Source organism: Xyrauchen texanus, chromosome 44 (genome assembly GCF_025860055.1).
Source record: "Xyrauchen texanus isolate HMW12.3.18 chromosome 44, RBS_HiC_50CHRs, whole genome shotgun sequence".
Lineage (NCBI taxonomy): Eukaryota > Metazoa > Chordata > Actinopteri > Cypriniformes > Catostomidae > Xyrauchen > Xyrauchen texanus.
Window position 1 is genome coordinate 23,947,891 of NC_068319.1, and position 10,458 is coordinate 23,958,348.

Consider the following 10,458-nt stretch of genomic DNA (forward strand, 5'->3'; position numbering starts at 1 on the left):
ATGCAAGTGAATGGTGGTATATAAATTTTAAGGACCAAAAAGCACATAAAGGCAGCATAAAAGCTATCCATATGACTCCAGTGGTTAAATCCATGTCTTCAGAAGTGATACGATAGGTATGGGTGAGAAACAGATCAATATTTAAGTATTGTTTTATATAAATTCTCCTCCCTGCTCTGTAAGTGGTGATATGCACAAAAATATGAATCACCAAAAACAAAAGAAGAAGAATGTGAAAGTAAAGATTTATAGTAAAAAAACGACTTAAATATCAATATTTTTCTCACCTGCAGCTATATATAATATATAATTAAATTATATAATCATATAATTTCTTACCACTGGAGTCTTATGATGCCTTTATATTCTTTAGGAGCTTCAGAGTTCTGGTCATCATTCACTAGCATTGTATGGACCTACAGAACTTAGAAACTTTTCTAAAAATCTAAATTTGTGTTCAGCAGAAGAAACAAAGTAATGCACATCTGGGATGGCATGAGGGTGAATAAATGATGAAATAATTTTCATTTTTGGGTGTGAATTATCCCTTTAACAAAAAAACAGATGATGACAGCAGTGCAGAAAGTGGAGTTGTGCTTGATGCTTTGGCTTCTTTTGGATTATTTTCAATGGCAGAGAAGAAATGCACACACTAACTGGAGAGTTTTTGTCTGAAACGCAAGTTATTTTATATTATATACTTGTTTGTTGAAATGTTTTATACCATTAATATCACACTGGCAATCACAACTCTTGCTTGTATGATATTTCTTAATTATTTAAGTATTATTACAGTAATTTCATATCATTTAATCATACATACAGTATGTCATGATTGTACATAAATATTTCATATTTTTAGATATACTGTATGTGTGTTTCTACTCAGGTGGTCGAAGGGTTCACCCAATAGAAATAGGTTTTGCTCAGTAAGAACAAAAATCAAAGGGAAAATTTGTCACAATCCAGATTCACATAAACTGGTTCACTGATTCAGGTGTGAATGCTCTGTTGATCCAGAATTTACTCTCTGATTGTGTTAAACAGATTGCGAGAGATCTAGAATTGCAGAGTCCACAGTTGAAGCTCACAATAACATACCCGCATCTCACATCTGCAAAAAACTACCTGCTGTACTTCACAGATCTCTCGCACACAGGGGTAGGTGCTCGGATTCCTCAGTTGCTATTTGTGGCATAGATGACTTAGCCCTGACTGCCCATAAGTGACACTGAACTGTCTGATCTTCCTCAATTTTATTTATTTTTTTGAAGAACATCAAATGTGAAAGCAGTGAATTGATGAACCCTTTAAACATCAGACCTGACAATCCATACAAGGTGAATCCTAAAACAGAGACCTTGAGCACCTATATTTTGGTGAGTAGAAACAGCTTTGCCAGTAAATACACTGGGGTCCAAAAGTCTAAAAGCACACTGAAAATCTGGGATTCAATATCTGATTTAAACCTTGGGATAAATCGAAAGAATTAGGATTTTGAAACATGTAAAACAAATGTTATGATTCAAAATGATTAAGAATTATTTAAGATTCTGCACTATTTCTAGGTCACTAATCAAATAAGCACATTTATAACAATAATGCTAACTCCTTTTTGCAAAAGGTCAGATTTCCTTACTTCCATTGAGTTACACAGGATGCTTTTTAGAAAGTTCACATTGCATGCTAAATTGGATCATCAGGTTTTGCACAAACTTCATGTCAATTCGAATGCATGCTGTCGTTAAAGCAAAGTGGGGGCAAATCAAATATTAAAGGGGTCATGACATTTGTTTTTTTATTATTTTAATATGTTCCTTAAACTTCACTTATAATATTAGTAAAGTTATTTGCTAAAAATATTTGTGAAACATGATAAGTTTCCACCCTCATTCTGACCCTCTGACAGAAATGCTCAGTTTTGGTACTGCTTCTCCTTTAAGACTTGACAGTAAATGCCAACAGTTATGATTGGTCGTTTTTGCAGCTTGGTTTCAACAAATGCTCTTTTTGCAGTGAGGAGGATATTTGAGTTTTGAAACTTATAGTACAGTGACCTCTTATTTGACAAAAGATCTTAGAAAAATTTTATTCCTCATATCATGACCCCTTTAAGAAATAAAAAAAAATGATGTATTCATGTTTTTAAATTCAACTTTTGACTCTTTTTATGCTGTAAAACAATTTGTATTTCATTAGAAAATGTGAAATAAATGCATTTTACCTAGGCTTTTGGACCCCACTGTTTGTGAATAAATCTGATAGAAATAGATATCCTGTGAAGACTAACGGCAATCTTCTCCCTGTCCCTGTCTCTCAGAGCTGTAAAGAAGAGAGAAACCCCTGCAAGTCATTTAGCTGCAACATCCCTCCTGCTGATTTCAACCAGATCAACACCACTTTCAGAGTGTGGCGGCCCACTTTTATCCAAGTATGTCAATCTCACTGATCTTTTACTTTCAAGATCCCGTTGAGTGTGATATGCTTCTCAATATGCTTGAGTAATACATGTTGCCAATTATATGTAACCTTCTGCAACATGAATCATCCAGGGAGAGTTTTCCACTATCTACATGGCTGTTGATGCCAAACTGGAGAACATGAACACTGACCTGTTTGTGTTAAATGAGAATGTCAAGACACGAGAGGTATGACAACTGTTCTCAAAAACAGGGGGTCTAAAATCTGCAGTATTAATTCAACCCAGCATTAAATATAATATTTTTCTGTACCATTATGTTTAAATGTAGCTCAGCCTGTTTTTAAAGTTGTTATAAGCTATATTTTAATACCACACACAAAAAGGTCCCGACTACATTACAGATATCACAGAAATATGTGTCATGAGAAATCACACCTGTCTCTGTGATAGCACTAGTCTCTGCATTTCTCAATTTTAGCATTTAAGTCATGACTATTGTTATGTCTTTGCTACAGGTCAGGATTCAAGTCACCAAAGACATACAAAGTGGAATCCCACTGTGGATTATTATTCTTAGTATTCTTATTGGACTTTTAATACTGGCACTTGTTATCTTTGCATTATGGAAGGTAAGTATCATTATCTGGCTTGTGTTAGCTCCAGTGTTGCGGAAGCTACTTTGAAACTGTAGTTTTCCATGCTATAAGCTAATCATAACTTGAAGTAGTTAAACTACAGTCAAGCTACATGTTAGCTACACTACAAGCTACTAACAAAAAGTAGCTAACTAGATTGAAGCTATTTTAAAGGTGCAGTATGTAAGATTCAGAAACCCTTGTTATTAATGACACCTGTGGCCGTTAAGTGAACTGCAGCAGCTACCTGTTGCTCGTGCACACACTCCATAGGGATGCCAGTGATCAATGACCAAAACAATGACATAACGTACAAAGAGGCTGAACGTGATTTGCCAACATCATGCTGACAGATGAGGAAGCATAATTAAAATTACAGAAATATGATTGTTTTATTACAAACTTTGAGACTGCATATTATATTTGACTCTCCAGTGCTGTAACAGGGCTAAAACTAAGTGTGGATATAGGTCTGACTATGAGAGACTGTAGTTTGAAGTAATCACTTTTCTTTGCATGATACATTGACTGCATTTATACGATAGCCTATGTCAGCGTTAGCCAGCTTTATCAATAGCTGTTAGTTACATTTGGTGGATGATGACAGTAGCGGTTTATAAAATAGACTGTACATTATAAATATGTTGACACAATTCAGTATTGATGTGATTCCATCACAACTGTCATTTTGATATCGATGCGCTCTTGATTTATTATAATAGATTGTATATATTTTCTGTATAACCAAGTAACTTTACACTAATGAATGGAGCTTTCTGTATTATCTCAAACATTGTCTAGCATTCATTTCATGTGTTATTGTAGTTTAGCTAAAATTTCACAGATCAATCCTTATGGCACTATATTTCACATGCTTTGCAGTTATGTAAGCTCACCTGTCCAATAAGAAGAACGGCAATTCAGGGTCGGTTTTGATACCAAACATACCTGTCAACATTTGGGTAGCAAACTGAGCGGGGGTTGGTGGCGGGGTGCTGGATGGCAGAGGCAGTCTAAAAACATACAAATTGTGCCGTTGTGATTTAACGTGCTGAGTAACGTCATTTTTCCCACCATGTCCGATATTAAAATCAGTGCGACACACTTTGCAAAAGGCGTTTGTATTGTCAATATGGTTTTGAGATATGTTTTTACATTTTAAATTAAATACTTCCGTCCAGCTGTTGTTAAATTTACATGTATATTTTGTTAGTTTTTTTCGCCGGTGCACCACCTGAGTCTTCTACTCCCATCTACCAGTGCGTACACACTGCCAGCGACATCGCGCGCGACAGCGACTCAATGTCATTCATTTTCAATGCGAGCACAGCGACTTCTGGAGAAAGCATTTTATGTACTGATTCCATTTATATTTAGTCTTTTCCCTCCAAAATGTTTGTTTTTAGTGGCAAGAAAAGAGATTCGCTGTCAACAGCAATGGAATGACATCCGTGAATGTCATTTATAAACGTTACTAGGCAACCAGTAGTGGGAACACCCACTAGCGACTTCACCGCCAGCCACTGGCGACCTGCAGCGATAAAGTCGCTGGCAGTGTGTACGCACCTTCATGCTTGATTCAAAAACGACCTGCGCAGATATCAACAGCGCAGCTGGGTTGCAGGTTGCCAGGTTGAGGTCACAAATGGGTTGAAATTTGTATGATGTGTCGATTGTGTGAGTAGGATGAGATTCATACAAGATCTGGCAACTGGACAACCTTTGGAATAATATATTGATGTGATTATAATATAACGAGGTTTGGGCCATACAAATTACGGGCGTTTCCCGGTAGAAATAACAAAACGGGAGGGGGGCGGGAAAATGGGTGTGAAATACTGGAGACTCCCGGGAAAAACGGGAGTGTTGACAGGTATGTGCCCAAAATGTGCCAGATGGGATTCAGTAGAGAAATGTTTTTTTTTTTGTTTGTTTGTTTTTTGTGGCTTACTCAAGAGTTTGTGTAGTGCTGGGAGTCGGACGTTTGCTGGATTCCATCTCTAAAATAACTTTACCTAGTGTTGCAGACAGGTGTCGCTGTTGAACAGCAGAACAGACGCACTGAGGCAGCACACATAAACGTCACATTCTTTGGATTTTCCATTTTTTGGGTCAAAAGGGACCTGCTCCCTTCGCATGAAAAGCAATCTACAGGCAACCTAGGAAGTCCGGGAAGGGCTCATTTTTTAAGTTGCATTACAAGACGTTCACACATTGGCAAAAAAATAAAAAATAAATAAATAAGGCGAATATTACATGAAAATGGTTTCATATTGCACCTTTAAATATATAACAATGGGATGAAATTATTTAACCATATTTAACCATAGTTTAACCATTATATTTGTAGTAAAACCATAGTAACCACAAATTTAGCCATGTTTGTTACAGTCACGGTTACTATATTACAATAGTAAAACTATGGTGACTATATGGATACTACAGTATAAATTTAGAAAAGCCATGTTTACATTTATACTTAATATACACAAAAAAAAAAACTATTTAAAAAACTATATTATATGACTGAATAGAAATATAATGATAAATCCACAAGAGGTTCAGCCTACAGTGTGACTATGCATTTCTGTTCTCTTCCAGGCTGGATTCTTCAAGAGAAAATCAATGGAAGACATGAAGGAGGAAATGAAGGATTCTGATTGAGTACTGCAGTTCTGTTGTCCCTGTCCCTCGGGTCAACTCATACTACACATAGCCAATGTCATCGAGATTACATTTTAGAACCAGAGTCTCACCAAAGATCCCACACCCAGCACTTGGGTTGACACCTTGATTTATCTTCATGTGATCATGGTAAACTTTAACTGTTGAATTGAATGTAAACTCAATGAACCTCTGAAACACCACAAGATATGTGGTGGACATTTTGCCAAACCGTTGCCCATCTTTTTCAGCTTTCGAGCTTTATTCAAACAACAGAACACCCATCATCTTGAAAACCACAGACCATCTTCCACAACCTTCAGCATTTATCATCAGCAAAGCAACGCTCAGGAGCCTATCCTGGCCTTACATACCAAAGTATGCAGTGATCTACAGCCTTGTAATCAGAACCTTACACTCTTATGAGTAACAGGTTTATATATGGAGAGTTATTCCAATAGCTTGTTTTAGAAAGCACTGTACAGTTATGTTTTTGAGTTCAAAGCATTTTTTTATTTAGCGTTTTGTCGTGGGCTTTTGAATAGAGGCACATTCCTTTTTGTTCATGAAGTAGAACTTAGGTTTTTAGCACTGATGTTTTTCACACTTTTTGTCTTCATCCAAGAATGAAGAGGAAAAGGTTTGTTTGTACTGTAAATGTACGTAAAGCTCTAAGTGTATATAAAGTTATGTTTGCAATATCACTTTAAGTTACTTCAGGTATTCCAGATCGTTACAATGTTGTTACAATGTCTGGAATCATAAAATTGGACAGTTGTCTTGTCAAGTTCCTAGCCATATGTAAATATCAGAAATACTTGACTCAAAAAATATTTTAAAAGGTCAGTAAACACCCAAAAAGTTAAATTATGTAATAATTTATTCACCCTCATATCGTTCCCAACCTGTACGATTTTCTGTCTTCCGTGGAACACAAAACCAGAAAATCTTAAGTATGTTCAAGCTGCTCATTTCTTTCACTTTTTTTTTTGGAGATGATCAATATATATTAATTTCATTGTATGGAATAGAACAGCAGGAGTATTGCTGGAAATTTCTCCTTTTGTGTTCCGCAGAAGAAAGTACTGTAAATTATACAGGTTTGGAATGACATGAGTGTAAGTAACAACACAACTTTCATTTTTGGGTAAACAATTCCTTAAAATATACACATAGATAGGTGTGTATGATCCTTAAGGGGAAATGCAGTGTGAAACAACAGAAACATAAGACACAGTGTACACAGTGTACACCAATGCATCGCTAAACATACTGTATTTATAGTGCAGTTAATCATGTACAGTGCAAAACATTAGACTAAATTACACATTTTGCAAAGGGTGCAATGAAACATGTAGTATTCAGTATGAGTGCCTTAATTTGTAATGCACTGGGTCAATGAATAGGAAGGAAAACGCTTTCTTTGCAATTCTCTGTCACACATTTATATGAAGCTGTGTTTTGAAACATTTCATTGCATTTGTATTAATGATGCATTAAACCAATGATTTAATATGTTAAACAGAAACAGAATTTTTTTTTAAACATACCACCATCTGTCTGTCAATTTACCCAGAACAGAAGAATGGGGAAGTACCTTATTAGGTCAGTATGATGAAAAATTTCAAATTTACATTGTAGAATTTTGTGCAGCACAAAGCACCTCAATAGGGTTTTTTATCCACATAGTACTCTTTATTCGCTTCAAGGACCGTTGGATATGTAATTTATTTTAAAAATTGGTGTTTTTCCCCATTCTTTGTGTTCCATAGAATTATTCTTTTCCATTCATATTAGTAAATGTTTTTATATTTGTCACAGCTATTGTTAACTTTAACATTCACTGTCAACGTTTTTTATAACCATCTACCAATGTTTGCTTGTTTTTTGGAATAATTTGCAGTCAGTTCTTGCCAGCCATGAGATTCTAGTATATATAAGATCGTAATCATCAGCATTCATGATTCGAGCACATACGTTTTTATTTAAGCTAATGAAGGATAATGTAAGGATAATGAAGACTCACTCTCAAATGTCTTGGGCACCTGTCAGACACTCTGCTGTGAAGTTTCTATGTAATGCACTGGTTTGTCATATTGTACATACTCTTTTCAGCACGGATTTAAAAAGCGTTGCACATATTGTCAAGAAAACGTGCGAGAAAATAAATGCTTATTTTGTCATTTAGACAATTCAAGAGACGTGTGAGTGTTTATTTATACAGTAATAGACTGCTGTCATTTATAATCACATGGATAATAGTAACAGACAACTAATGTACAGACACTTATCAAATTACTGAATCAAATAAAAATATCTTGATAAAGATAATTAATGATAAGTGTTTCTAAAAACATGTGTCTCATTTTCTTAAATATCAGTGTCCAGTGAACAGCCACAAATTACAAATTAATTAATCATATTTGATTGATTTGTATAGATGATACAAAGTATCCTGCTAAATATTTGAATTAATTCCCAAATATGTTCTGAAACATCAAATATTAAAAACATATGTTTCCATTAACCAGATTCCAAGAACTAGTTCACCCCAAAATTAAAAGGGTCATGAAATGCTATTTCTTATAATCTTTCTATCTTCTCTAAGGTCCAAAGATAATGTTTTAAAAGTTTTTTGCAGCAGATCCTTAAAGTCCTGTAAGTTGCGAGGTGAGTCCTCCATGGATCAGACTTGTTGGTCCATGATGTTCAGTCGGATTGAGATCTGGGGAATCTGGAGGCCAAGTCAACACCATCAACTCTTTGTCTTGTTCCTCAAACCATTACTGAACAATTTATGCAGTGTGGCAGGGCGCATTATCCTGCTGAAAGTGACCACTACCATCAGAAAATACCGTTGCCATGAAGGGGTATACATGGTCTGGAGCAATATTTAGGTAGGTGGTACGTGTCAAAGTAACATCCACATGAATGCCAGGACCCAAGAATTCCCAGCAGAACATTGCCCAGAGCATCACACTGCCTCCCCTTGCCTGCCTTCTTTGCATAGTGCATCCTGTTGCCATCTCTTCCCCAGGTAAAGGAGGCACACGCACGTCGTCCACATATGTAAAAGAAAACGTGATCCATCAGACCAGGCCACCTTCTTTCAATGCTCCATGGTCCAGTTCTGACACTCATGTGCACATTGTAGGCACTTTTTTGCAGTGGACAGGGGTCACAATGGGAACTCTGACATGTCTGCGACTACGCAGCCCCATACGCAGCAAGCTGCGATGCACTGTTTGTTCTGACAACTTTCTATCATGGCCAGCATTACGTTTTTCTGCAATTTGTGCTACAGTAGCTCTTCTGTGGGATCTGATCAGACAGGCTAGCCTTCACTCCCCACACACATCAGTGAGACTTGGGTGCCCATGACCCTGTCCCTGGTTCACCGGCTGTCCTTCCTTGGACAACCTTTTGGGGGTACTAACCACTGCATACCAGGAACACCCCACAAAACCTGCAGATTTGGAAGATGCTCTGACCCAGTCGTGTAGCTATCACAGTCTGGCCCTTGTCAAAGTCGCTCAGATCCTTATTCTTGCTCATTTGTCCTGCTTCCAAAACATGTTATTCAAGAACTGACTGTTCACTTGCTACCTAATATATCCCACCCCTTGACATATGCCATTGTAACAAGATAATAAATGTTATTCACTTCACCTGTCAGTGGTTTTAATGTTGTGGCTGATCAGTGTATGATCATTTTCCACCTGTTTTTGGCCCTGTTTGAAATGCACCCTAAGCACTGCCTTAAAACTTCAACGTAAACTCAAACAGTCAAACAGTCATGACATTTTAAATATTCATTAATGAAATGGTTTACTTATGTTTTTTATAGGGTCCAAGTGTTTTTAACTGCCCTCCTTCAATAACACAAATAGACCAGAGCAGTGAAACTCTTTTTAGACTGGGGAAGATGTTTTGAATTCTAAAATGTACAAGATGTTTTTATAGTACAGTTATCTCTTATGTTTAAACATCAAGGAAATTTAATTGTCCATTTCATGACCCCTTTAGAATTCTGTCATTGTTTACTCAACCTCAAATTGTTCCAACCCCCATATGATTTTCGCGTCTGCCGAACACATAAGGATATGTTTAAAAAACATTTGACCACTAATTTCATACAATAGAGTGCAACAATTTGATAAAGATTTTGTGACCACTGATATGCACACACACATTTTTTCATAAAAGAGATCTAAGTCATGAACCAAACCAGATTTTCAAATACTTCTCCGTTTCAAATAAAAGTTTGTAATGTTTTGATTCAGAGCAGTCCTCAACAAGTGCTTTGAGTGAGAAAAGAACAAAATCCTTTTAGAAGGGAATGCATGAGGTACAATTTTGGAGAGATATAATGACATAAAGAGAAACGAAAATAGATTTTTACAGGTGTACTTTTATTCTAATACTTTATTCTAATTATATATTAATATAAATATACGTATGTTATACTCTGCACTCATCTACTGAGGTACTTCAACTTGGGAATTAAAATTCCTTGCATTTGAACATCATATTTATGGGCAAATTGGCATAATTTATTTTAGACATTTCCGTTGAAGCAAAGTATTGTGGGTTATGAGTGCCCACGAAGGATACGCCTCATGCATCCTCCGAGTTCCCGTGAAAGAAGGTCGCATTCGAAGTGTCCTACTCGCTTTTCTGAAACGAGACAGCCTTGATGACGTATGCAGCCGACAAATGCGACCTCCGGAGGATGCA

At 36.4% G+C, this 10,458-nt stretch overlaps 1 protein-coding gene across 2 annotated transcripts in view; it reads left to right on the plus strand.

The window, feature by feature from the left end:
- The window catches only part of LOC127636662 (integrin alpha-1-like), a 72,016-nt gene extending 64,098 nt beyond the window's left edge, over nucleotides 1-7,918 (plus strand). The window contains exons 25-31 of one of the 2 annotated variants that reach the window (XR_007969628.1): nucleotides 1,048-1,161; nucleotides 1,275-1,379; nucleotides 2,321-2,431; nucleotides 2,553-2,648; nucleotides 2,938-3,051; nucleotides 5,659-5,871; nucleotides 5,973-7,918. Coding sequence is in view for 1 of the 2 variants with exons in the window: in XM_052117321.1 (XP_051973281.1) it covers nucleotides 1,048-1,161; nucleotides 1,275-1,379; nucleotides 2,321-2,431; nucleotides 2,553-2,648; nucleotides 2,938-3,051; nucleotides 5,659-5,721 (603 nt within the window). In the remaining variant the exon portion in view is untranslated. Of the gene's footprint in view, nucleotides 1-1,047; nucleotides 1,162-1,274; nucleotides 1,380-2,320; nucleotides 2,432-2,552; nucleotides 2,649-2,937; nucleotides 3,052-5,658 lie in introns of both variants that reach the window. The other variant, XM_052117321.1, reaches the window with a different exon arrangement.
- The last annotated feature ends 2,540 nt before the right edge of the window (nucleotides 7,919-10,458 follow it).